At 47.2% G+C, this 27,213-nt stretch overlaps 1 protein-coding gene and 1 long non-coding RNA gene across 12 annotated transcripts in view; one reads left to right on the forward strand and one right to left on the reverse strand.

Moving 5' to 3' along the window:
- The window catches only part of PARN (poly(A)-specific ribonuclease), a 173,122-nt gene extending 149,205 nt beyond the window's left edge, over positions 1-23,917 (forward strand). For all 11 annotated transcript variants that reach the window (XR_016226277.1, XR_016226280.1, XR_016226279.1 and 8 more), the window contains 2 exons: positions 15,079-15,272; positions 23,056-23,917. Coding sequence is in view for 7 of the 11 variants with exons in the window: in XM_002711762.6 (XP_002711808.2) it covers positions 15,079-15,272; positions 23,056-23,108 (247 nt within the window). In the remaining 4 variants the exon portion in view is untranslated. The remainder of the gene's footprint in view (positions 1-15,078; positions 15,273-23,055) is intronic.
- LOC149120611 (uncharacterized) lies at positions 22,671-26,302 on the reverse strand. The gene is made up of 2 exons (XR_016226286.1): positions 25,989-26,302; positions 22,671-23,876 (listed from the first exon to the last, which is right to left on the reverse strand). It is a non-coding gene; the product is annotated as an uncharacterized LOC149120611 (long non-coding RNA).
- Between the last annotated feature and the right edge of the window lie 911 nt (positions 26,303-27,213).

The following is a 27,213-nucleotide window of genomic DNA, read 5'->3' on the forward strand; positions in this document are numbered from 1 at the left end:
GTGGTTATATTTTGTAAGGTGAGGAGTAAGGGGCTGGCTTAGTAATTATGTATCTTTTCTGAGGCTTTTCAGCGTATTTATGACCTAGGATTTTTATGTCTATGCTTAAAATGAGGTCACAAAGATTTTCTCACATGATTTCTAGAAGTTTATGGTTTTTAGTATTATGCTTAGGTACATGATCTATTTCAAGTTAACTGTGTATAGTATGAGGTATGGGTACAAGTTCATCTTTTGCATACAGATGTCCAGTTCTAGTGGTTTTTCTTCTCTGTTGAATTATCTTGACTCCTCTGTCAACAACCACTTGGATGTATCTGTGGAGCTGCTCCTGAACTTGGCTTTACTCTGTTGATCTAAATGTCTGTCTGTCACCAGTACCACTCTTTTTTTTTTTTTTTTAAAGATTTATTTACTTATTTAAAAGGCAGAGTTATAGCGACAGAGCGATAGAGAGATCCGTCCTCTGGTTCACTCCCCAAGTGACTGCAACAGCCAGGCCAAAGCCAGAAGCCAGGAGTTTCATCTGGGTATATCAGGTAGGAGGCAGGGGCCCAAGCGCTCGGGCCATCTTCCATTGCCTTCCCATGAGCGTTAACAAGGAACTGGATCAGAAATAGAGTAGCCAGGATTTGAACTGACACCCATAAGGGATGCCAGCGTCACAGGTAGTGTCTTAACCAGCTATGTCACAACACAGGCCCTAGTAACATTGTGTCTTGATTAACTTTATAGTGAGTATAGAAATCAGGTAATATATCCTTCAATTTTATTTTTTTAAAAGCATTTAGATTCGTTCTGAGTCCTTCACTTTTCCACAAAATTGTTAGCTTGTCAATTTCTACAAAAAGCCTGCTAGCTCTTTGATTGGCATTGTGTTATATCTGTAGATCATTTTGGGGAGAATTAACGTCTTAATTATATTGAGTCTTGCAACCCATGAACATAGTGTACCTTTTCATTTATTTAGACTTTCTAGGATTTCTCTTTCAGTGTATTACAGTTTTCAGTATACAGAGTTAGCATGTACTTTATTAGAGTTACCTGAAAGTATTTTGCCTTTTGATGCTATTTTTTTTTTTTTTTTTTGACAGGCAGAGTGGACAGTGAGAGAGAGAGACAGAGAGAAAGGTCTTCCTTTGCCGTTGGTTCACCCTCCAATGGCCGCCGTGGCCGGCGCGCTGCAGCCAGCGCACCGCGCTGATCCGATGACAGGAGCCAGGAGCCAGGTGCTTCTCCTGGTCTCCTATGGGGTGCAGGGCCCAAGCACCTGGGCCATCCTCCACTGCACTCCCTGGCCACAGCAGAGGGCTGGCCTGGAAGAGGGGCAACCGGGACAGAATCCGGCGCCCCGACCGGGACTAGAACCTGGTGTGCCGGCGCCGCAAGGCGGAGGATTAGCCTAGTGAGCCGCGGCGCCGGCCTTTTGATGCTATTTTAAGTCATGGTTCAATTCCTAGTCATTTGTTGCTAAGGTGAACAAATAAAACTGATTTTTTTCTTTTGACCTTGTGTCCTTGGATCTTACTAAATTTACTTATTTGTTCATTTTTTGTACATTATTTGGTACTTTGTGTTTAGACAGTGAGATCTACAAATAAAAGCAATTGTATTTTTACTTCCCCAATGGACAGTTTGAATCATACTTCTTTTTTAAAAAAGATTTATTTATTTATTTGAAAGGCAGAGCTACAGAGAGGCAGAGAGAGAGAAAGAGATCGTGAATCCAGTGGTTCACTCCCCAGTGGCCACAACGGCCGGAGCTGGGCCAATCCAAAGTAGGAGCTAGGAGCTTTCTCTGGGCCTCCCACATGGGTGCGAGTGCCCAAGGATTTGGGCCATCTCCCACTGCTTTCCCAGGCCATAGCAGAGAGCTGGATCAGAAGTAGAACAGCCAGTGCCCATATGGGATGCCAGCACTGCAGGCAGCAGCTTTAACCATTATACCACAGCACCAGCTCCTGAATTTATTTTTTTCTCTTGCCTTACTGCACTGGCTAAGGACTCTAGTATAGTGTTCAGTAGAAGTTATGAGAGCTGATATGTTTTGTCTAATTCCTGATCTTAGAAGGGATGCTTTTCAGTCTTTGATTTTTTGCATTACCTGTAAGGATGTGGTTTTTCAAGAGCCTAATTTTCTGATTTGCAACTTGGGGATATAATTCGTACTGCTGGTGCCACAGGTGCAGCATGGCAGAAGGAAGCTGGAGGTCACACTTGTTAATGTGTGGACAGCTGCTTGCCCTTACTCCCACCACTGGGTCATGCGCCTCTGAGACGATGGCTTCCACAAGAAGATCCCTCTCTCCACCTCCTGCTGGCCTGGGGGATGCAGGTCCCCTCGCTCCCCAGAGATGTGCATGATAGGGATCCTGTTGACTTAGCCCCAGTCCTTATCACCTGTTCATTTCAGGAATCCGGGGCCTGTGTTTGAACTTCGCAGGGCTGTGGCAGGTGAATCAGCCTCTTAGATTTCTGTTTTCTCCCCTATACAGAGTTCTTTGGCTTTCCTCTCCCTGCTTTTCTCCTCCAAGGAGAGCTGACCCCACCCTTGGTGCTGCCTCTCCATTCGGTTTGCATCAGGAGGTTCTATCCCCCTCTGCAGACGATCGGTGTGGACATTCAGTCATGTCCACCTGGAAATTTTTACAAAGTGGTCTATTTCTGAAACAGTTGAGCTTTTCATTTTGGAAGGGAGGGGACTTTCTTTTCCTCTTATAACTTTGATTAGTGAGTCCTTTCATCAAAGTCATAGGTGAATTTTAATTCAAAAGTAAATTTTGTCTTCAGCTCTGAAATTTCAGATGTTCTGAATTTAGCTCCAACTAATGTTCTTAATTTAGATTGAATGTTGTTCTTAATTTAGGAATTAATATTAAAATAGTATATTTCATATTTATCATCAGCTAATCTAATCTAATGGTTTAAGATAGTTAAGCCAGATTCTTGTGAAAAGTATTTCTAATTGAATGCCATTGATTCTTTATAACCAGGAACCAGTTTTTCTCTTAGTTAGGCCAATCTCATAATCACAAATCTTTATGCCTGTGGCTAGGCATGTGATTCACACTCAATATCCACTTTCTCCCTCTCTCTGAGCACACACTCCCATTCCACCAGCGATGTCCTTTATTGCTGGGTGGCTGTCGTGCAGACATGCCTCATTTAGTGTTACCTTTGTTCCTCAACCCCTGGTTTAGCAACCCTCACCGCGGGCAGCTCCTCAGTTGGGCATAGGCTGTCTATCATCCTCCCCTCCCACCCAGACTGTGCCCCAGACACACAGAGACAGCCACGCTTGTGGAATTTGAATTCAGCGTTAGTTTGCAAGTACAAGAAGGTGTTTGCTGGCTCTCACCCAGATTCCCCAGCTCGTTTAGCTGGGTGCGGTGGTTTCCACAGTGGGACATTCCTTCGTTCCTATGGCTACAGCAAGTAGGGAATGTGCCTTTGTCCAGTTGGCTGGGAAGCCGTCTGTGCACCAGAATGTAAACCGAGCTATTATTTATATTAATGATAACAAGGGCAAAATAAGCAGTTCCGGTGTTTGCCACTTGCCTTACTGTTTTGGGGGGACAGCGTTCACTTACTTCATCCCTGCCACAAGCCTTGGCCGAGGACTCGCTCTCCGCCAGGCTCTGCAGGACTAGGCATCTAAGACCTTGCTGTTGTGGAACTTAGATCCGGGTGGCAGAGAAGGAAGAAATACATTAGAAGCACAGGCGCACGTGAGGAGGAGGAGGAGGAGAACACAGCAGAGTAGAGGGCTGAGTGCTGCAGGGTGAGGGGCTGCTAAGGTCCTGGGGATGGGTGTCAAGGAGAGCCTGCCTCTCTTCTTCTTTCCCATCCTCTCCCCTCCCTCCCTCCCTGCCCTGCCCTGCCCTGCCCTCCCCTCCCCTCCCTTCCAGGGCCCCAGCACCTGGGCCATCTTCCACTCCCTTCACAAGCCAATGGGCAGGAACTTGGTTTGGAAATGGAGCAACCAGGACTTGCCCCAGCATTCCAGTGTGAGATGCCGGCATTGCAAGCAGTGGCTTAACCCAGTGCGCCACAATGCCAGTATCCCCTTCCTGACATGTTATTTCAAAGCATGAGAAAAATCACCTGACAAATCAGGAGAAGGGGCAAAATGTATAAGAATTAAGGTTTTAACAGTCAACCTGTACATTATTAATTCAAAGAAATTCACTGGTGCCAAGAAAGACAAGAGCACAGCCAGTGACAGTCAGAGGTGAGTGTCAGCGTTCCCAGACCAGGACAGGAACATTTAGGAGCGGAAGGGCTGCGGTCACACCAGTCAGTCTTGGCTTGTCACTGTCACCAGGTTAGAGGTGTGTATTCCTGGCCCTGTCTGCTCTAACAGGGGCTTGTTCTTACCATTGCAAATGTGTTAAGCTAAGCACATTGGTATTCTTTATACCGATCCAGCAAATCTTGTTTCAAGAAATAATAAGTTTTGGGGGAAGCCCTTAAATTGAGTTTTGAAAGGTGATTCTCTCTAGTGCTGTTAACCTTGCTGAGATAGCTGAATGTTACATTATCTTCACTGAATCCGATAAAGTTGACTGGTGTTTTCCAGTGTCTTCATATTTGACATTGTTTATAGCTTTTATGCAGGATATTTTTTTCTTAAGAAAAAAGTTACAGAGAGACAGAAAGAGAGAGAACTCTTCCATCCGCTGGATCTCACCCCAAATGGACAGCTCCAAACAGGCCTTTAAAAAGAGGAGCAGGGGCCAGCACTGTGGCTCCACAGGTTAGTCATGGCCTGCAGCACCAGCATCCCACATGGGTGCTGGTGTGAGTCCCAGCTGCTCCATTTCCAGTCCAGCTCCCTGCTAACAAACCTGGAAAAGCAGCAGAGAATGGCCCAAGTCCTTAAGGCCTCTGCACCCAGAAGGGAGACCCAAAAGAAGTTCCTAGTTCCTGCCTTCAGCCTGACCCAGTCCTGGCTGTTGTGGCCATTTAGGCAGTGAACCAATAGATGGAAGATCTCTCCGTTGCTCCTTCTCTCTGTCCAGCTCTGCCTTTCAAATAAATAAATGGATCTTTCAAGCTCAGAGAGCTTCAGCTACGTCGTTCCTTGAAAGGACAGTGCGTGACTATGGCTGTGTCCTTGTTGCCTAAGCATAGGGAGATCTTGAGAACTTGTCATAATACCAAGGTGTTTGCCTTTATCATTCTTTCCCAAAAAGTGTGCAGAGACTGCAAGGTATGTGATGATGTGAATGACTAGTACCATGATCCATGCACCTTCAGTCTCATGCAGTTATTTTAAAAATCCCGTAGTTTTCCTTGTGCTTAAACACAAACATAAGTACTTTTGTCATTTTGTGCAGTGTGGTAAGTTTTTTTCCCCAAATTTCCAAAGATTAAAATTTTAGACTTTAGGAACTTTATTCTAAAATAAGGGTATATTTTTCTTGGATTACTGGCTTTAATAAAAAACTTGTGCAATCAAAAATAAATCTTTAAAAAAAATGAGGAGTGGAGACAAGATATTTCTACAAATACTTCAAGGAAGGTATACAAATGATCAGTAGACAGTTGAGAGTTTCCTGTAAAGCTAAGCATATATTATAAATGTATGTTTACACAACATCCAGAGATTCTTAGTATTTATCCTGGAGAAACAGAAAGTTAAATTCACAGCAAAGCTGTACACAAATGTTCATAACATTGTCATTTGTAATAACAAAAAATTGGAAGCATCCCGAATATCTGTCAACTGGTAAATGAATAAACAAATTGTGCTGTAGCTGTTCTGTGAAACACCATTTACTGACATGAGATGTCAGTACTTCCAGCAATGTGGCTGGCTCTCTCTATATTATGCTAAGTAAAAAAAAGCAATCATAAAAGAATAACACTGTGTGATTCCATTCATCCGAGCTTCTAGAAAAGGCACAACTGGAAGGACCACAAGCAGACTGGGGGTTGCTGGGACATGAATGAAATGCACAGTGGCACAGCAATCTTTTTAGGGGGTGAGGAACTGTTCTGTATCTTGATGGTCATAATGGTTACCTGCTCATATACAACTCCGAAAGTTAACCAAATTTAAAATGAGTGAAGTTCATTGTGTGTAAGTAATACCAACATTTCATGAGGCAAACCACATTTTTTTCTGTTGTTTTACAGAAAAGAGTATCGTAGGAGTTTGTAAATATGACCTTGCTATAAGCAAGCACTTTTTCCAAAAGGAAAAAATTGATATAGATGTTCACCCTTGCAGAATTTGATTGGTAGCTGACAGTAACATTTAGGTTTAATGTTCAATTTTGACATACCAAGTTGTGTCTGTAACATTTTATTTTTCAGTTCATCACGACTTCTTACAGTGGACTTAACTGTGCACTTCGTTTTGATTATAAGCTAGCTCTCCTGTGTGTTATAACTGCATGCAAAATGAGCTGCTACTGATGGAAGATTGCTTTACCTGACTCTCACTTTAATTTTTGATGTTTAGAATCAGTTTATAAAAGAAGACCTTATCAACATCCATGTATTGGGTGTGTCTTTACACACACACACATACTACCTTCAAAATGTGTAAGAAATCACATTCGTAAAGGCAGCATTAAATGTATATCTGATTTTTATAAAATAAAAACTAGTTTTGATCCAAAACCGTTTTAATTAAATTATGTGAGATGAAATCAGAACTTTTATTTTGATTAGCAGGTGGCAGTTAAGAAAATTTTGTTAGTGCAGGTGTTACATACATGTGCATATACTTGTACATATATACATGTATGTGAAAACATACAACATGCATAATTACATACCTATCTGAGGAATTTCTCACGCAGTAGAAATAACCCTTCCTGGAACGCTGATGATTTTTATTTGGGAGCACAAACTGCAGATTAGAAACTAAGATACGTGTCATAAATTACTTGAGAGTGTGTTTCTGAAAATGCCTTGTGAGCTTCAAAGTTATACAAAAAAGCCTTTCCAGAGGTAGCTGTAGCATAGTCCCTTCTGCATGGTAGACACTCAGACATCTGTGGAGAGGAGCATTACAAATGCCTGGGCCTTGTTGGCCAAAATACCATCATAACCTGCGGGTGAGATTAAAAAAAAATTCTAGCAAGTGCCTAGAAAATCATTTGCAGTTGATGCTAAAATTAAAACAGTTAATCCCTATAGCTGTAGAATGTCCACCTACTACTGAAGTAGGAGTTTTGACAAAAGCATTCCCCTAGAAAGTCACCGGACAGTGACATCGCTCTAGAAAGTTCCCTCATGTTCCACCCGTCAGTCCCTGTTTACCCTCCCACCCCCAGCAGTCTTCTGAATTTTTTTCCTCGTAGATTAGTTTAGCTTTTCCTGGAGTTTCCTACGAATGGGGTTGTGAAATACCCACTCTCTTCTATGAAGGCTTCGTCTACTTCCCAGGACAGTTTTGAGGTTCATCCATGTTGTTGGATATATCGGTCATTCTTAATTTTTTTTTAAAGATTTAGTTTATTTATTTGAAAGGCAGAGTTACAGAGGCAGAGGCAAAGAGAGAAAGAGAGAGAGAGAGAGGTCTTCCATCTGATGGTTCACTCCCCAGATGGCTGCAATGGCTGAAGCTGTGCTGATCCGAAGCCAGGAGCCTCTTCCAGGTCTCCCATGCAGGTGCAGGGGCCCTAGGTCTTGGGCCATCCCCTACTGCTTTTTCAGGCCATAGCAGAGAGCTGGGTCAGAAGCAGCTGGGACTCAAACCAGCGCCCATATGGGATGCCAGCACCGCAGGCAGTGGCCTCACCCACTACACCACAGTGCTGGCCCCTCATTCTTAAGACTTGTATTTCATTGTGTGAATATACCCCAGTTTGTCCAGTCTCCCGTTGGTGGCACTGTTCACAGTCTTTGTTTATTGTAAATAATGATGAATTAGTGAAAGGCTCCTTGAGACAGATGAGCAGAATTAAGGAGGGGAAGAACACTAACCAGCACGGGAGGGTATCCTCAGGGGAGCATGGCTCTGGAGCAGGTAGAGGTAGGTGGTGATGGGTGAGTGTAAACAGTAACATGGAGACGGGAGGTGCAGTTTGTAAACCCTCTGATAGCACAGTGGACACAGGGAAGAGGGTGTGTAATGGAATCATTAAGGCAGACCTCTGTTGTCTGTGCAGGCCAAGGCCTTGGGGAGGAGGTGATTGGTTAGGAAAGTGGATTAGGACCAGGTGTCAGAGGATCCCGGGTCCCGGACTGAACAGTTTAAATTGGGCTTGGAAGTGGGAAGCCATGGAAGCTTTTGAGCTGAGAGCACCTTGATGAAATCTTCGCTTTGGAAGAACGTTAGTAACATTGTAAGGAATGAACTTGAAGGAGGCCCCTGCCAACTGGGATCCAGTTGTGAGAGTCTAGGGGCAAGGGAGGGCCTGTGGTGGCAGCAGGTGGGGAAAGAGCTGGCCTGTTGCAGACAGGACGCCGACTCCGAGAAGGGGAGCCTGGGCAGCTGGAAGGAGATGGCATTTATCAAGTGAATCGTTGTTAGGGGTTGTGACGGCTTCTGCAGCCTTGTTTTAGCAGGTGGGTGGGTGTTTATTGTCACGTACAATGCACACACGTCAGTCTGCATTGTGTCACAGTGGGTATTTGAAGCTGCTCTTGAGTGGTTTGCTTTTTCTCATTTATTCCACATCATGCTTCCCAGATATTTGAAACTTTAAAAAAAGAAAATCACACAGTACTGCGAAGAACACCCATTTACTGTTGGGTCCAGATTCACCTGTCACCATTTTCCACTTGGAGGGTCTGCCTCTGCAGTGGAAGATGCGGTCTATGACCGTGTATTGCGTCTGGCTTTCCTGCTCTTCAGATCTTCTTGGGGTGATAACAGTGTTCGAGAGTGCAGCTCCCCAAACCCCGAACAGCTTTCATTTGAGTTTGCTGTTCTTCTTCGAGGTTGGAATCGGGTGGTAGAGTCTGACTGCATCAGCGGAGCTGTGTCCTTCCCAGTGTGTCAGTCTGTGGAGAGGCGCTCGAAGACCCTGCAGATCTCGTGCTCTTCGGCAGAGTGTTTCCCCAGATTCAGCCTCTCTTGGTGGTTTTTGCCTCCTCCTGTCTTCGCATGGTCATGGATTTGCCACCTCCATTCCTCTCCACCTTGACCATTTCACAGTCACACTCAGTGTGGCAGAGGGCTTGCTCTCCTCACCCCCTCCCCTTCCTCCTTCCTTCCCTTCCCCCCCACTGCCACTATACATATTCATGTACTCATGGATTCCAATTTTTCCCAGTGGTTTAGAGTTTTACTGCCCCTTAATTATTTTGTTGTTAAAATTGCCCTAGATTTGGCCAATGACAGCCATTTCGAGCTGGTTTCTATGGCCCTGTGACATGCTCTGTCATTTCTTGAGTAATCTTGTACTTTATAAGACGTTTTAGGCTCATTTAAACTTTCCTGCTGAAACCCTGGGGTCAGCCAGTCCATTGAGGAGCCCTGGTTCCTTTTGGTATGGATGGTGTTAGAGTCTAAGACGTGGGCACTGGATTGCTCATCACTCTGGAGTGCCTTCACTTCAGGTCCTGTAGTGGACAGAGCTGGGAGATGTGTGCATGGACACACACACACAAACACCTGGGTGTGTACACACTGTTGTGTGTGTGCATGTACAAACATGAGCACTTGCACACATGCTGATTATAGCAACCCCAGGCACAATCCTTACCTCTAATTCCAGTCCATCCCCACAGGATCTTGCCTTTCCTCTGTCCATATTTGTACGCCCGTCTTCCAGTGACATTACCACATTTAGCTCCGTCCTGTAATGCATCTAAGCGTTTCTGTTGTCACTCTGCTCTTTCTGCTGTGGAAGCAAAGCTACTGAAGTGGGTGCAGTTCCCTCTCTCCCATTCCCCACTCAAGATTGGAAATACCAGGTTCATAAGTTCCACCTGGTTTTGCAGCTTTTTAAGTTGGAAGTCCTTTTCAGTTCTTTGAGGTCTTTGTTCTTTTTTGTGACTGTGTAGTACTTCATTGATTGTGTGTACCATAAAGAGTCACAGAGTTTACTGCATGTCGACAATGAAGCAGTTTGCTATGATTTACAATTACAATGTATGCTTTTAACGAATGACATCCCTATGTAATTTGCTTCTGTTGGAAGTGTACCTTCCAAATTATCAGAAGTATTACTGCTAGTTCAAAGAGTAAATGTGTATGTAGTTTGTCACATGTTACCACTTCCCCTCCCTAAGAGTGAGTTGTACTACTATTTTACATTCTCACCAGCAATGTGTGGGAGTGCCCATCTCCTCTGTCTCACTAACAGAGTGGGTTATCAAGCCTTTGCATATTTTTGTCAGTCTAGTAGGTGAGAAGCTATATTTCAGTGTTGTTTTGTTTTGTTTTATGAATGGAGTTGAACTTCTTTTCGTGCATTTAAGGAATGTGTGTGTGTGTGTGTGTGTGTAGTGAGTTGTTTAGATATAGCTTTCTTGTTTTTCAGTAGGATTTTTGGTCCTTCTTTTTAATTTTCAGTTATTTATATGTTAGAGAACTTAACCTTCTATCTATGATGTTTGTTGCACATATTTTCTCCTGTTTGTTATTTGTTCTTTTTTGACTTTGCACATTTTTATTGCCATGCAAAAGATTTTTACATTCATGAAGTTACATTTATAAATACTTCATTGTATCTGGATTGTAAGTCACAGTAATAAAACCTTTTTCTATGAACCTAAGATTTGGAGAAATTCACTCAGCTCTTCTAGTGCTTGTATAGTTGTCATTTTCTTCACAGAAACCAGGCCTATTGGGCATTTGTCTTTTGTGTGGTGTAAGCAATGGGTCTGATTTTATGCTCTTCCACTTGGCCCAACACCATTTTTAAAGTCCATCTTTGGAGCTGATGTTGTGGCGCAGTAGGTAAACTGCTACCTGTGATACCAGCATCCCCTGTGGGCGCAAGTTGGTGTCCTGGTTGCTCCATTTCCAATCCAGCTCCCTGCTAATAGCCTGGGAAAGCAGTGAAAGATGGCTAAAGTGTTTGGGCCCCTGCCACCCACATGCAAGACCCAGTTGAAGCTCCTGGCTCCTGGCTTCAGCCTGGTTCAGTCCTGGCCGTTGCAGTCACTTGGGAGTGAACCAGCAGATGAAAGATCTCGCCATCTATCTGTCTCTCCTTCTCTCTCTGTAATTCTGACTTAAATCTTTGGAAAAAAAAAAAAAAAAAGGAAGTCCATCTTTGCCCTAAAATTTGAGGAACACTTTTATCATACACAAAATTTATACATTTAGTGGGGACTGTTTATGGACTTTATATTTCACTAAGTATTTTTGAAAATTTATTTTATTTGTTTAAAAGAGTTACAGAGAGAGGTAGAGACAGAGAGAGAGGTCCTCCGTACGCTGGTTCACTCCCCAGACGGCTGCAACAGCTGGAGCTACGCTGATCCGGAGCCAGGAGCTTCCCCTGGATCTCCCACATGGGTGCAGGGGCCCAAGAACCTGGGTCATCTTTTATTGCTTTCCTAGGCCATAGCAGAGAGCCGGATCAGAAGAGGAGCAGCCAGGACTAGAACTGGTGCCCATATGGGATGCCGGCGCTTCAGGCCAGGGCTTTAACCCACTGTGCCACAGCACCAGCCCCTCGCTAAGTATTTTTAATACCAGTGGTTCCGCTAGAGTTTGCAGTAAATGTTTACATCTCCGAAGCAAGCAGGTTCCAGAATTTTTAGTACAGAAGAGTTTTGGGGCCTCTTCCCCTTTTGTATTGGAACAATGAGTTCTTGTTTTCTTACTTAAACAAGGGCGTTACAAAAAGTTCATGGAAAAATGAAATTAAGAAATAAGTTTAGGAGCCAGGCATTGTGGTACATCCTATATTGGAGTGCGAGTTCAAGGTCCAGAAGCTATGTTTCCAGTCCATCTTCCAGCTGACATGCTGGGAAGGCAGCAAGTAATTGTCCTAGTGCTTGGGTTCCTGCCACCAGTGTGGGAGAACCAGAGGGAGTTCTGGCTTCTGGCTTCAGCATGGCTCATCCTGTTGGGAGCACTTGGGCAGTGAACCAGCAGATAGAAAATACCTCTCACTCTCCCTCCCCGTCACTTTGCCTTTCAAATAAATAAATAATTTTTGAAATGAGTTCAGGGTGGGCTTTTGGCCCAGCAGTTAGGTCACCGCCTGTAACACCTGCATCCCATGTCAGAATGCCTGGGTTCTGGTACTGTCTCCACTCCTGATCCCAGATTCCTGCTGATGTGCACCCTGCAAGGCTCAGGTGTGGGTTCCCGACACCCACACAGGAGACCCAGATTGCGCTCCCAACTCCTGCCTTCAGCCCAGCCCAGTGCTGGCTGTTGGAGGCATTTTTGGAGTGAACCAGCAGATGGGGGTGGGGGGGGTGTCTCTGTCTCTCTGCCTTTTCAAATAATTAAAACAAACATTTTTTAAAAATAGCTTGATATATTTTGGTGCAAAAAAAACTTTTGAAAGCACATAATATAATATGTGTTTTCCATGAGTTTTTGAAGACCCTGCATACTTTCAGAATTTTTTAAACTTTTTGAAATCAGCCAAACTGTTTCCAAGCCTTAAAAAAAAAATTTTTTTTTTAGGTGGCCTGAATTACAGTGTCACTGCTTGTGACACTGGTGTCCCATATCAGAGATCAGAGTGCCAGTCAAGTTCCAGTTACTGTGCTTCTAATCCAGCTCCCTGCTACTGTGCCTGGGAAAGCAATGGGAAATCGCCCAAGTACTTGGGCCCCTGCCACCCATGTAGGAGACCTGAATGAAGTTCTTGGCTTCTGGCTTTGGCCTAGCCCAGACCTGACAGTTGTAGCCACTTTGGAAGTGGATCAATGGATGGATAGATCTTGAGATCTCTGTGTGTGTGTGTGTGTGTGTGTCAGAGCAAGAGAGAGAAGGGAAGGGAGAGAGACATTCTGCTTTTCAACTAACTAAATAAATTTTTCTAAAAAAAAAAAAAAAAAAAAAACACACACCATTTTGAAGGTATTAGCAGTTTTTAACCAGTGACTTTCACATGGATTTTTAAGTTTCCCCAAAACATTGCCATAGGTATCTTCCCTGTTCTCATGGCCGTTCGGTAACAAGAGGAGTTTCTAAAAGCTCTACTCACAGATGTAAGAAAGAAGACACTTGGAAGGCTAGCCAGCCCGTCTTCGAGGCCCGGGCTCCCGTCTCTTCTGCTTCTGTGGCTTTCTGAGACCTGGCAGAACCACCAGGGGAGCAGTTGATTCTTTTCCTTCTTCACCAGCGTGAATTGTCATGTGCAGTCGTCAGGCATAGAAAAGATGCGACAGCAGGAGCTACGTGGAGGGCGCGGAGTGTTTCATTTGGAGCATTCTTAAGTGTTCGCCTTCTAGGAAGGCTAAGAGGCACGTGTTCTCTTCTTTTCTCCTCCACCGCCTTCTCTGCTCCAGTGGCCTCCCTAACACACAATGCCTTGATTTTTTTTTTTTTTTTCTGGTTTGCATAACTTGAGGGCGATGCAGGCAGTCTCCTAACCAATGCACCACAGAACCGGCCCCAGGGGGGCTATAATTTTTAGAAAATCTATTGATGGGGGCCAGCGCTGTGGTGTAGTAGGTTAAACATCTGCCTCTGATGCCAGCATCCCATATGGGCACTGGTTTGAGTCCTGGCTGCTCCACTTCCAATCCAGCTCCCTGCTGATGGCCTGGGAAAGCAGAAGATGGTCCTATATGCTTGGCCCCCTGCACCCACATGGGAGACCCAGAAGAAGCTCCTGGGTCCTGGCTTCAGATCGGCTCAGCTCTGGCCAGTGTGGCCATTTGGGGGGTGAACCAAAGGAAAACCTTTCTCTCTGTCTAACTCTGCCTGTCAAAAAAAAAAAATCTATTTATAAGACCCAGTTAGCAGAGACAGGAGACACTGGTCGTGTGGCTGTTTTTATCAAGTTATATTTCAGGAACATATTTCTTTAAGGGGAAAATTCAGGGTACATCATCTGATTTAATTCAACATGTCAAATTCTGAAGGGTTTTTAAAGTGAAACTGGGGGGGGGGGGGGGCGTTGTGGTGCAGCGGGCTAAGCCAGCACCTGTGACAGCAGCATCCTGTATTAGCAACAGCTCCAGCCCTGACTGCTCCAGGTCTAGTCCAGCTCATTGCCAATGCAGCAGCAGATGGTGCAAGTGCTCGGGCCCTGCACCCACGAGGGAGACCCAGATGAAGCTCTTGTTTGTTTTTGTTGTTGTTGTTGTTGTTGTTGTTGTTGTTGTTTTGACAGGCAGAGTTAGACAGTGAGAGAGAGACAGAGAGAAAGGTCTTCCTTCCATTGGTTCACCCCCAAAATGGCCACTACAGCCAGTGCGCTGTGCCAATCCGAAGCCAGCAACCAGGTGCCTCCTCCTGGTCTCTCATGCGGGTTGGTCTGTCTGTCTGTCTCTCTCTCTCTCTAATATACACACACACATATACTCTGCCTTTCAAATAAATCTTAGAAAAAAGTGAAACCAGGTTTAACTTTAAGTAGCAAGTTGCCATTTTGGAAACAAGAGCTTTGCATGTGGGCGTGGTACACTCTTGCTGGGTTCTAGTTTTGAGCAGTGCCATAGCCGACTGGTGAGGAATCCATTCGTGTGTCTATTAGGCAGTCATGGAGTCTGTCTTCTGGTTTAATGTTATCAGAACTGTTATTCTATTATAGTACTGCTCCTATTTAGTAATACTCTTCTGTTACAGTAGCTTTACCAAAACAGAGACCGGGAATTGTCTTTACAATTTTGTTCTTAACACTAAGGGCAGCACGGAAAAGGGGGAATTCAAAGATAAGTGTATTTTCATGTCAAAAAGAACTTGAAATCATGCAGTTTTTTCAGGCTTATACGTTGTCCATGAACTTTCTGAAGTACCCTCATATCTGTGCACTAGCATAATGGAGCACTTTACCTTGAATGTTTGTCATGGGCATACTTTTACATGTTGGTTCTTAACATGGTCTCTTAATTTTTATAGGCAGCAGCTGCCTGTGTTTGCTGATTGCTGCTTGAGTGTTCATAGATTTAAGGAGTATTAAAATATTTTTATGGGCTGGCCTTGCTGTTATTCTTACCACCTTTCATGTTGCTCCACTTTTTGCATTTCAGTTTGACAGCTACCAGCACAGCAGTAAAGAGAAATCTGAGTCCTTTTCAAGGAGAAGGCGGCTCGGAGGACAGCGTGTTGGGGGAGATTTCCGACCCCGAGCAGGAGCAGTCAGATTCCTGTGCAGAATCCCTCTCAGAGGGCAGGAAAAAAGCCAAGAAATGTAAAAGGATGAAGAAGGAACTCTCGCCAGCAGGTTTGTATTGGATCTTGGCAAACCCTGGGGTTGCACACTGCTGAGCCACCCTGGAAACTCAGCACTCCGGGGCAGCGCTCTGGCACAGCTTCCCATGGTGGCAAAGCCCAGGTGGTCCGCTAGCAGATGGGGTGTTTTTAGGGTTGAGTCCATCAGAGAAATTCTGAAAAGCCTGGCTGTGGCAGCATATGGCCGGCGGGGTCTCACTGAAGACAGGCGGTCCATCGCGGTCATCTCTCTCCTGTGTGGGCGTGGCTTAGTGAGTTCCCTCATGTGTTGAATATAGCCTCAGTGTTTAAAATGTGCATTTAAATTCTCCCAGACGCCTACCCTGACACATTATTTTCAGTAGCAGAGCTTTTTCTGTTCCCAGCGAAACCCCAGGCAACCTGGATTTCTCTTCTAAGCAGAATTATATAAGAAGCCAAGGAAACAGGAAATGAACACATGTTGGGAACATACTACATGCTAGACGCTGTAGCAGGAGCGATTGGTCTCCTCACTTCGTGTCATTCTCACAGCAGCCCTGAGGGAGGGGCTCAGCCTCCCTCCTGTGGTGATGTGGCTGCCTGGCTCAGAGCGCTGGAGCAGGTGCTCACAGCTAGCACGCAGCAGAGCGGAAAGAGAAGCCAGGCCTGCAGCCGGACCCCACGTCCTGTCCACCCTATAGGCACGCTGTGGGCCATCCCAGTCCTAACTCAGCCCCTGGGACGTGGGTCCTATGTGGTGCTAGAGCAAGAGACCAGAAAGGGGCTCGCTTATCCGTCAGCAAGTCTGAGAGGCTGTCCCGTGGTGCTGAGCAACGTCCAGCCGTGGCAGGGCCAGGCAGCAGGCGGGATGGCGGAAACTGGCAGTACTCATGGAGTACTTGCTGTGTGTAAGGACCGCTCTGACTGCTCGACAGAAATTCCTTCATTCAGTTCTCTGAGGTACTCATCATTGTCCATTTTAGGACTCTGAGCTACCCACTATTGTCCTTTTATGTCCATTTTATGAGGCCCAAAGCGTACATGAATTGCCTAAGGCGGCAGGGCCCTTAATCTCCCATAAGGGAGCCAGTGCTTTGACCTGAGATTAGGGTCTGTGCACTCGGGATAGGAGTCATCCTCGTTCTCCTTTGTCCCACGTCGGGTGGTGGCAGTTGTGGTTAGCGGCGCTCACAGCCAGACCAGAGAGCAAGGCGGCAGTCCTGCTGCGGAAGCCATTCACAGCCCAGCTGACGCCTCACTCTGCTCTCACGAGTTCCTCCTGTGCGTGTGGCGTGTAGGGAATTTTCTGAATCTTACTGATATTAATGAGATCACAGAAATAGCAGAATTGTTTTATATGCTTTTCATACAATATCCTAAAGCTTAGTTTTAGCAGAAAACTTACATTCTTGTCTGAAGCCTTGACTGTCAATTTTAGCTGTCTCCTTGAACCTGGGCAGCTCCCTGGCGTGGCCTCCCTGGTTTCCCCACATTTTGGAGAAGTTTGTAACCTTGTAGCATCCTGAGTGGTTGGACATGATGGGTTGCTGGCAGTGTCTCATTGTGCGTGCTCAAGAAATATTAATTAGGAGACATTAGCCTTAGAGAGTGTGCTTGATGTGGGGGGATGGGATAGTGCTTTTCCCCGTCTGTATCCCTGTCTCTCAGTGTATGTATTACAAGGACCAGGTTTTTGGCTTTTTCCCTTCTATATTGGTGTAATGTTAAAAATACTAAAGTTAAAATATGAAATAATAGACTGCAATAATAAGTTAGTTCCTTTTATAGCTTTCATTGTTTTAAGTGAAAGCTTTCTATAAGTTATTTAGGGTTTTGGATTTATAATACTGTAATAAAGTAGGGTTTTTTTCCCCTCCCATTGACATTAAAGCTGTCACTGCTGCGAGATTTGAGCTTTAAAAAAAAAAAAAAAAAAAAAAACCCGTAGGCTCTGTTCATCTTTGTCAGTGCGACCTAAAAAGAAAAAGAGAGAGACGTCTTGACAACGTTGAATTAAGTCAGAGAGCTTGAGAGACTTGGGCTTTCTTCTGCAGCACCGTTCTCCCAGGCAGACCTCCTGACAGTGCCAGCTGGGACATTACTGCTCCTTGTCACCTGGCTCGGACGTTGAATCCTGTTAGTATCAGCAGGATGTAGGTCAGCGTATCAGGTGCTGCCTGGTGAATCAACCAATTTTGCTTGCTCAGTTATTTAAATAAGCCCCTATAAGAGAGAGTGTACAAAGTTCAAAACCCTGTTAAGGGTCTGTGTTAAGCTCTCAGAGGCATTGGGAGTGCACCAGGAGCTGGGGCATGCATTGGCGTGTTGGGTGCACTGTGGCCACTGCGTCCCACAGGAAACGTTCTGAGGCCTTGGCCCTGAGCCCAGGTGCTTGGGAGACCCCCTTGACAGATGGCAGCACTGACGGGGCAGTGTGAACAACGTACAAGGCAGGACCCCACTGGCGGGAGTCTTCTGTCTTCCAAGGAAGAAGTAGCAGCGACAAGGACCAGGGACTACTATATGCTGTAGCAACCCTAGGACAGCTGATGCTTAACAAGTGCCCACAAAGCTGTCGTTTGCTTAGCTATGCATTTCTATATCTAAGATTCTGTGACAGTGCTGTTCCCCATTCCAGGTAACAACGTGACATAAGGAGCAAAAGAAATAACCATTTATTGGGTTTACACTGTTTAAGATGTTGTGCTAGAACAGCATTTATTATTATCTTCCCAGTCCTTACAAACACCTGGTAAGGCATAGAGGAAGCTGAGGCAGAGTCAAGGTGTATGGCAGGCATGTGGCTGGTGTGCAGAGGGCTTCTGGCTGCAAGACTCATGCCCCACACCGCCCTGCGGTGGCTGACATTTATCCGGAATGTGCGTCGTGGGAGCAGGTATTTCTTGCAGTCGTTGTAGGTCAGAAACAGTGACGAAGCTGGGCTGTCACATGACGAAGTCATTCAGTAGAAATCCAGGAGGTGGCTGCCTCCAGACCCGTGTTCTGTGTACACGTCACGTGTGCAGCAGATGCTTTCTCTCAAGTGTAGCCATTTCCGTTCCGCTTTCAGGAAGTGGATGGACAGTGCAAGTCCCCTCCTTTGTAGTTGTCCTGATTGGTGCTGCGTGGCCGTGCTGGCTCCTCTTCCTCCCAGCACGAAGGAGCATACTCCCGGTGCCGTGTGTGCTAGAATAAGCTCTGTAGGGATTGATGGATTTCCAAGGGAGACTTGTGCTTGCCGAGCATAGAGTTCCAGGGGCTGACCATTCTCTAAATACCCCTGGACAGCCCAACAGCTGGGGTGCCACAGAGGGGGAACAGAAGGAAGAGACATTGCCTCTTCATGGTTTGTGTTTTTTTACTGTAAATGGAGACGTCAATCCAGGTCATCCGCCCGCCCTAACCTTTAAAACACAGCACACGAGACCTTTAAATGTTTGCCGGGAGCCATGAGTTTTACTGGAGTCTTGACTAAGCTGCTGAACTTTTCAAGCTTAAACCCTGAGGGTTACAGTATAAAAACCTAGAGCCTACTTAGAGCAGGAATCTCCTCACACCCTCCAGGCCTCGTTAAAGTCAGAAACAAAATACACAGTCGCTGCTGTTAGTCACCTAAGAGACCGGGCTAGCCAAGTGCAGGGACCTCCCGATGAGCCTTTTAATTGTTAAATGAAAGCACGGTTTTCTGCTTGTAGGGGGCACAGGAGGCAGCCCCCAGGGGAGCTCCACCTTCTAAGTGTGGGACACCCACCCGCGTCCCTGCGCTGGTGAGCTCTCCTAGGTACAGCCCCCGGGACCGCTCCCCAAAGGAGAGTTCTATCCCCAGCATGCTGTGCAGTTTCTTAGGTTCCCTGCTGGGCTCACCTGGGGAGGGACGTCTCTTCCTTTCTGCTCCGGCCAGCTGGGCGGCCCAAGAGGCAGACGCATCACATTGTGAGTGCACTAATCTTCATGTTGTTGTTTCTGTCAATAAAAGAATAGGCTCACTGTAAGAATTTGGAAAACAGAAGAAATTTAAACACCACAGTCCTAACACTTGATACTCTATTCACAAGTATTTTTACTTTACCTATCATTTTTCTACACATTTGACATCACATACTGTATACAACTTTTATCTGTTTTTCCCCATTTTAGACATTCTTGATCAAATCATTATCATAATAGTTCATATGAAAATTTTCCTTTTTTTTGCAACATCCGTAAAACCTTCTGCAGGTCAGCTGTATTAAGAGAGAATGGGTATGAAAACCCGCCTTTGTGGGTACATGTGCATCCTGAAGAGCTGTGGCCAGTGTGTGCAGTCATATGAGGCTACTTCAGAAAGGGCAGGGGAGTGCAGTGAAATGATAAGCTTATTTTGGTCCCCCAAATTTTGGAATTCATGCATTCAAGGAGTCTTCAGAAAGTTAATGAAAAATGTGTGTTACAAAAAACCTACGTGTGGATTTCAAATTTTTTGCACCCAAATAAAATGTTTTATTTCATTTTTCATGAACTTTTAAAGTCCCCATTATAACCATCACTGTGATCAAAATATAGAGCAGTTCTGTCATTCCAGAAAATTCCCTCATGCTCCTTTTTAGGCAGCCCCTTCCTGGCAACGAATGATTTGCTTTCTGTCACTGTAATTTTGCCTTTTCCAGAGTGTTGTGTGAATGACATCAGACACAGATAGCCTTTTGAGCCTTTCTTGTAAGTGCTGTAATTGAGCGTGGTGCCTTTGGCATTCCTGCCATTGCCATCTCCATCCACTCATTTGTATTGCTGAGTGGCGTTTCCTTTTGTAGACACGTCGCTGGTTATCCGTTCCTCACATGGAGTGCGTTTAGTTTTTGGCAACTTAGAACACAGCTGCTGTAAGCATTTGTGTACAGGGTTTTGTTTCTTCTCATTTCTTTTCAGCGAGTGTCTAGGAGTGGGATCGCTGAGTCCTATGGTGATCGTGTATTTGGCTTTGTAAGAAGCTGAGACACTTTTTCAAAGGGACTGTCGGGTGCAGCGCCCTCTGCAGGCTGAGGTCCCAGTCTCTGCGCCTGTCTGTTGGCTCTCTCAGCCATCCTGGTGGGTGTGAAGTGGCGTCTCCTTGGGGCTCGGGCTTTTGTTTCCATAACGACTGCCAGTGTTGAGCGTCTTCTCGGGTGATTGTCGGCCATCCATGTCTCTCCAGTGAAGTGTCTGTTCAGATCTTCTCCCTGTCTGTTCACTGGGCTGTTTATCTCCTTCTTGCTGGGCCTTGAGGGTTCTTTATAGATTCTGGATATAAGTTCTGTTGAGTCTTTTGCAAATCTTTTCTTCTAGATTGTGCCTTTTTCTTCATTTTTGTTAGCAACATCTTTGAAGAGTTGATGTTTTAGATTTTGACAAAGTCCAGTTTATCCATTGTTTGCCTTTGGTGACATGTCTAAGAAATGTGTTCCTTACGCTGGTGGCAAAGACTTTGTCGTTTCTTTTCTCCCCCAGGTTTATATGTGACTTTTTTTTTTTAAGATTTATTTGCTTATTTGAAAGGCAGAGCTACAGAGAGGCATAGACAGAGACAGAGAGAGAGGTCTTCCATCCTCTGGTTCTCTCCCCAGATGGCTGCAACAGCCGGAGCTGGGCCGACCTGAAGCCAGGAGCCAAGAGCTTCCTCCCACAAGGAAGTCTCCACGTGGGTGCAGGGCCATCTTCCACTGCTTTCCCAGGCCATAGCAGAGAGCTGGATTGGAAGTGGAGCAGCCAGGACGCGAACTGGTGCCCATATGGGATGCTTCCACAGCGCCAGCCCAGTATGATTTTTTTTACATTTAAGTGTACAGACCAAGTTAGTCTTCATATAGAGTGGAAGATGTGGACTAAGGCCTGCCATCGCAGGAGGTGGATGCCTGAAGTGTGTTTAAACTCGAAAACTGCTCCTCAACAAGTCTCGCACTGCGGTAGAACAGGGCTGTGCACCCCATCTCTGGAGAGCTGCCCCAGTGGCTTCGAGACTGGTCCCTCACCGCTCTGCAGCCCTCTCTGCCTGGAGAGTGCCGGGAAGAGCCTGGCAGGGACCTTCATTACCCACTCAGAGGCTCCTGAAGTTCTGGGCTCTCTGCATGTCGTTCCTGCTCAGCGCTGCAGGCTTCCTGGGAGCAGCCATGACGGCATGAGGAATAGCCAGGAAGTCCTGTGCGGTGTACAGGGTACCAGCCCCTATCGTAGGTGAGGCTCCAAGACTTGGTCCAGCCCACCCACCTCCACTTTCGCAGTCACTTCCCATGGGTGGGACGATGCACCTGACCCCACACGTGTGCCCAAGCTAAAGGCAGCTGCAGGTGACAGAGAGTACTGTGCAGTTGCCTGTAGCAGTTTTTCTCTATTTCTTCTCAACTGGTTTAATGTGTTTTTTGGTTCCCCACATTGTTGTAGCATTTACCTCTCAGTAGCTGATTGGTTACTGTGCTGTTTCTCTGTGAGTTAGCGGTCTCAGGTTTATTTCCCTTGGCTTGGATGTGGTATGAGTGCGATTGAGGTCAGGCTGGGTTCACCGTGGGCCGCCTCTGGTGGGTCGTGATTCTGGGGCGTATTTGGAAGAAATCATCTCTATCCTTTACTAACTGGCTCCCGGGATCCCTCACGCAGCTCGTCTCCTGCTCACCTTCCCATTTCAGGAGCCATCTTGCCTTGCAGTCTGATATGTTGGGAGTCCCAGGGTATGACACAGAGGCGAGACCCAGGGCAGAAAATTCAAAGTTGCCTGCTCCTGGTCTCCTCGTCCCAGCTCTCTGGATCTGGGTGTGACAGACATCAGAGGTGGGAGTGTCCTGTTGGCCGACTTTCCCTTGGTGCTCACACCGATGTCTTCAGGCAGCCCTGCTAATGCTGCTTGTCACTGTCAGTCAAGGGATTTCCTAGTAGGCCGGCCCCAGCCCCCTCCCTATCGGAGACATCATCAGAGATTTCTCTCTCTTTTTGAATCTTGGTGTTGGCAGCTGGGCAGAGGCTCTGCTGCTTGTCCCTGCCGGCTTGCCGTGCGCAGCGCCCCGTGCAGCCCCTGCAGGTCTGCCACACGCGCCCTAGGAGCACACTTCCCCGACCAGTGCGCGGTCACGGCCCAGTTGTGTGAATGAAAGCGGAAGGCTCTCACCTCAGGGTGCACCCGTAATTGAAGAGAGCGCTTCAGAAGGAGCGTCCCACCCAGCGTTGCTGGAACCAGGAACTCTGCTTCCCCTCCAGGGGTCTGCGACTCCCCTGGGCAGCACCTCACAGAGATGCCTTCCTGTGCGAGGCAGACCCCTGTCGCTGACTCCTAGCTGTGTGAGGCTGGGCGTGTCGCCCTAGCTCTGAGTTTGGCCTTGCATATTGATAGCACCGGGGTGTGCTTTTTTTGAAGATTAAGCGAATTAAGAGCCCAGCATTGTTGCTAGTAAGAAATATGGGGGTGTTTCCAAAAGTTCACAGAAAATGGAATTAAAAGTTCAATTTATTTTGGTGCAAAAATATTTTTCACAATCCATGCATACTTGAGCAGTGTGTGTTCAACAAGACAGAAATTGTAATATGCATGTCTAATTCCCATAAAATAAAGAAATCAAGGCAGTCCGAGGCGGAGGTGGAGGGAAGTGTTTTGTCCACTCCCCAGCCCCCACCCCCGTGATGGGCCTGTGGTTCGCCCTTGTTGCCCGGACAGCGTCCAGGGACAAGACCCGACTGGGGACTTCTCCCACAGGGGCCGCACAGTTGTCCACACCCACCCGTCCCAGGCTGCCTTTGCCCCGTGCTGGGCGCCCTGGCTCTGCAACCCAAGGTGCTCATGCTGTCCTTGATTCTGCTTTGTCTGTTCCCCCCAGGAAGCGTCTCGGGCAGCCCTGCCAACCTCTTTGAAGTTCCCGACACGTGGTAACCAGGACGGCACGAAGCGAGCACAGGGCTGCCGCGCAGGGGCCCGCGGCACGTTTGGAAGCCAAGCTGTACTAGTCCTGGAGAATGCGGTGCGGGAGGGGTTCAGGCCACAGGTGTCTCCTAAAGATAACAGTTTTTATTTTTGTGGCTGTGTCTCCCTTCTCCCTTTTTAATCTAAACGAAGTGTTGGCACTCACCACAGTTGCAGACTGTCACGGATGTGTACGACATTAACCAGTTAACCACTTGTGACTCCCGTGAGACCTTTGCTTCGTGAACTGCGTGTTTGAGAACCCACCCGGGGGGCGGCCTGCTGTGAGAGGTGTGAGGACAGCCCACGGCCGGGAGGCTCGCGGCGGCCTCTTCTCGGGCCCTGGTTTTGGGGGCAGCTGTGGTCCGTGGGTTCTGTGTCCCCGTTTCCCGCCAGCGCCGCCTGCAGATGAGGCGCTCAGTCCATCAACAGCAGCCCATGCAGGAGCCCTGGCCTTCACGCACTTCATTCAGATGTTTCTCATGGGCGGGGTCAAAGACTGAAGCTCTGTTCTTCCCCATAACGCCGTGTCCGCCTTCCGGTGTCTTGCCTGGTCGTCTTCTCTGTCTGTGTCTGTCTGGCTCAGGTGGCGTGTGGGAAGTCCCAACCACGCTACAGCGTGTAGCAGCCATTTCTCTGTGCAGTGACGAGACCCACACATCTGTGTCAGTACTCCTGCTTCATATAGGTCATTGTCAGATATTTACCATTTTTGTATCATGGAGATAAAAATGAAACCTGTATTTCCAGAAGATGAAATTAAAGAAATTTTCATAGGACCCTGGGCTTTTCCCTTCTTTGTAACAAGTGAACGATGTATTTGCTCCCTATACAGATATTTTCATTCTGAAGAAGCCACTCAACCTGCTGTTCCTGATTTTTTTTTTCCTCTTCTTACCTCTGCCCCCTTCTTGGGTCAGGAGCTGAGCCCTGGGGGTAAACGGCCCCACCTGAGGAATGTGAGGCACAACTGGCTGGCTGGCTGACTGGCTGCAGAGGCCAAGGACACCTCCCCCCCGGGGGGCCTCCCGTGCTTCCCTTGCCTTCCACAGTGTTAGCTCCTGGCCTTCCTTACACTTCATTTTATAAGAAGAACCAGTCGGAGAAGGCCCTGCTGCTCCATGTTGCATCCAGCTCCCTGCTAATGCACCTGGGAAAGCAGGAGAGGATGGCCCAAGTGCTTGGGCCCCTGCTACCCATGTGGGAGACCTGGATGGAGTTCTACTATTAGGGCCTTTGGAGAGTGAGCCAGAAGATAGAAGATCCTTCTCTCTGTGTCTCCCTCTCTGTCTCTCTCATTTTAACTTTCAAATAACTAATAAATCTTTAAAAAATAAAAAAGAAGGGGCAGTGTTATGGCATGAAGGGCATCCCATGTGTGAGCACCAGTTGTGGTCCTGGCTGATCAATTCCTCTGCCAATGCAGTAGGAAGGCAGCAGGAGGTGGCCCAAGTACTTGGACCCCTGCCCACCATGTGCATGACTGGATGGAGTTCCTGGCTCCTGGCTTCCACCTGGCCCAGCCTCAATCATTGGGACCATTGAGGAGTAAACCAGTGTGTAGGAGAATGGTGTGTGTGTGTGTGTGTGTATGTGTGTTCCCCTCTCTCTGTCACTCTTTCAAATAAATACAATAAATCTTTAAAAAAACAGGCGAGCTAGGTAGGTCCACTTCTCCCACCACAACCATGTATACCAGGCCTTCTTGAGCCCTCTTTGAGACATAAAACCCTAGGCTGATGCTCCTGGTATCCCGGCCCTGGGGCCCAGGGGTGCATGGTGGCAATGGCATTGTGGTTGAGAGCTGCCTGATACTTAGCCCACTGGAGGCAGGCGTAGAATTGGAGACCTCTGTTTTCCCGAATGGCCTGGTAGTCCTTTGATTGCTGACAACGGGCTGGGAGCCTGAGCACTGTGGCCCCACCCGTGTCTGTAGCTTAATCCTTGGCCCAGTACTCCCCAGCTCAATATTCGATTATGAACAGTTCCACAGAGAGATGTGGGGGAACCAGGGCAGGGAGCACCCATGCACTCACCACCTAGATTGTGCAGCTGCCATTTTGCCGGCCTCAACCGTCCATCCCTCCTCTCACTTCTTGTTGCAGTTCTGTTACGAACAGTGCAGTCCCCTCCTGAGTATGCCATGCTGTCATTAGCCCCAGTGTGACATGAGTTTATGTCTGGAGGTTTGTGGGACTAAACTTTATAGTGAATGTTCAACTAGTTTGTTGGTTAGTTGAATGATGACAAAGAAAGACAAAGACGGGGAAAGAGAGCTTCCATCTTCTGGTTCACTCTCAAATGCCCACAGTGGCCCAGCCAGGCTGGACAGGAGCCTTGAGCCGGGAACACCATCTGGGTCTCTCACATGGGTGGTGGGAACCCGATTACGTGAGCCGTCATCACCTGCTGCCGTCCCAGGCCAGGGTGCACATCAGCAGGAAGATGGAGTCTCGAGCCGAAACTGGGTATCAGACCCTGGTGGTCCAGTGTGCGATGTGGGCATCTTTAAAAATATTATTTTTATTTATTTGTTTTGAAAGCCAGAGTTATAGAGAGGGAGAGACAGGCAGAGCCATCCTCCATCCACCGGTTCACTTACCAGGTGGCCATAGCTGCTAATGCTGGGACAGGTCGAAGCCGGGAGTTGCATCCTGGTCTCCCACGTGGGTGGAAGGGGCCCAAGCACTTGGGTCATCTTCCACTGCTTTTTCCAGGCCATTAACAGGGAGCTGAATCGGAAGTGGAGCAGCCAGGACACAAACCAATGCCTACATGGGATGCTGGGCATCGCAGGCGGCAGCTTCACTTACTGCGTCACAACACAGGCCCCGGATGTGGGTGTCTTACCTGGCACCTTAACCTCTGGGCCAGAGGCCTCCCCCTGGGGTTCACCTTGTGCGTGACGTGGCGTGGGAGTTGACGTCCTGCTCTTCCTCACCATCTGCAGAGAGCTTCGCTGCTGAGTGGCTCTGGTGCTTCCGCCCCAACCCTGGCGGCCTAACAGTGTGTGTCACAGCACGTGAGTGTGGAAAGCATGCCCTTCCTACACTGAGCGGTAGCACAGTGCTCACGCTGCTGCAGCACTTCTGGCATGGAGAGGAAAATGCTAGGACACTCAGTGGATGTGCAGGCCGGCCAGGCCACCCTGTCCATGACTGAGTGTTAAAAATAGCTCACTTTTTTTGGACTCCTGTTTTTTTTTTTTTTTTTTTTTTTTTTAATCTCATGACTTGAGTTTCATTCCTTCAACTGAAATCTTTTTTTGCCCCCAAATGATTCATGGAGTAAATCGATGCCTCTGATTTTGTCGAGGAAGGGAAATGGGAGACCCGAGGGCTGGTTCGAGTTTCTGCTGGCCGTGAGCCGCCCTCCCGTACGAGCCATCTGCTCCCTGCTAAGAGAGAGCAGCGCGGTTTGTCTTCAGCTGCACGCCTGTTTCTGCCTCGGGCTCTTGCTTTCTCTGGTCAGGCTGCTATGTTGAACTTGGGAAGTTCTTGGCGCTGGCTGGGCTTGATGAAAATGCTACAGGTTCGCCAGCCGAGAGGGTCTGTAAATGGAGAGGTATTCACAAGATAACCCTTGTCCACAGGAAAGAGAAGGGCTGGGTGTTTGGCACAGCAGTTACGACACTGCTTGGGACGCCCACTTCCCACATTGAAGTGCCCAGGTTCAAGTCCCAGCTCTGCTACCAATGCCGGCGTCCCGCTGATGGGCACACTGTGGGGGGCAGCAGGTGATGACCCACGTACCTGGGCTCCTGCCACCCCCAGGGGAGACCAAGACTGAGTTCTGGCTCTTGGTGTTGCTTTGGCCCTGCCTTAGTAGACTTTTGGGGAAAAATCATTCTCTCTCTCTCTCTCTCTCTCTCTCAGCTGTTGTAGACTTCTGGAGAAAAATGTATCTCTGTCTTTCAAACATAAATAAAAATAAGAAAAGAGGATAACAAAAAAGGCCCTTTATTTTTACTTTTTTGTCTTTGGGGGAGAGAGAGAAGTCTTTCTAGACCAGAAAGGCTGCCGACGAGGATCCCTGCCTGGCCATGCCAAGCCCTGAGTGCCATGAAGCCCTGGGC

The sequence above is a fragment of the Oryctolagus cuniculus genome, chromosome 19 (genome assembly GCF_051225735.1).
Source record: "Oryctolagus cuniculus isolate XC-2025 breed Fujian yellow rabbit chromosome 19, ASM5122573v1, whole genome shotgun sequence".
Lineage (NCBI taxonomy): Eukaryota > Metazoa > Chordata > Mammalia > Lagomorpha > Leporidae > Oryctolagus > Oryctolagus cuniculus.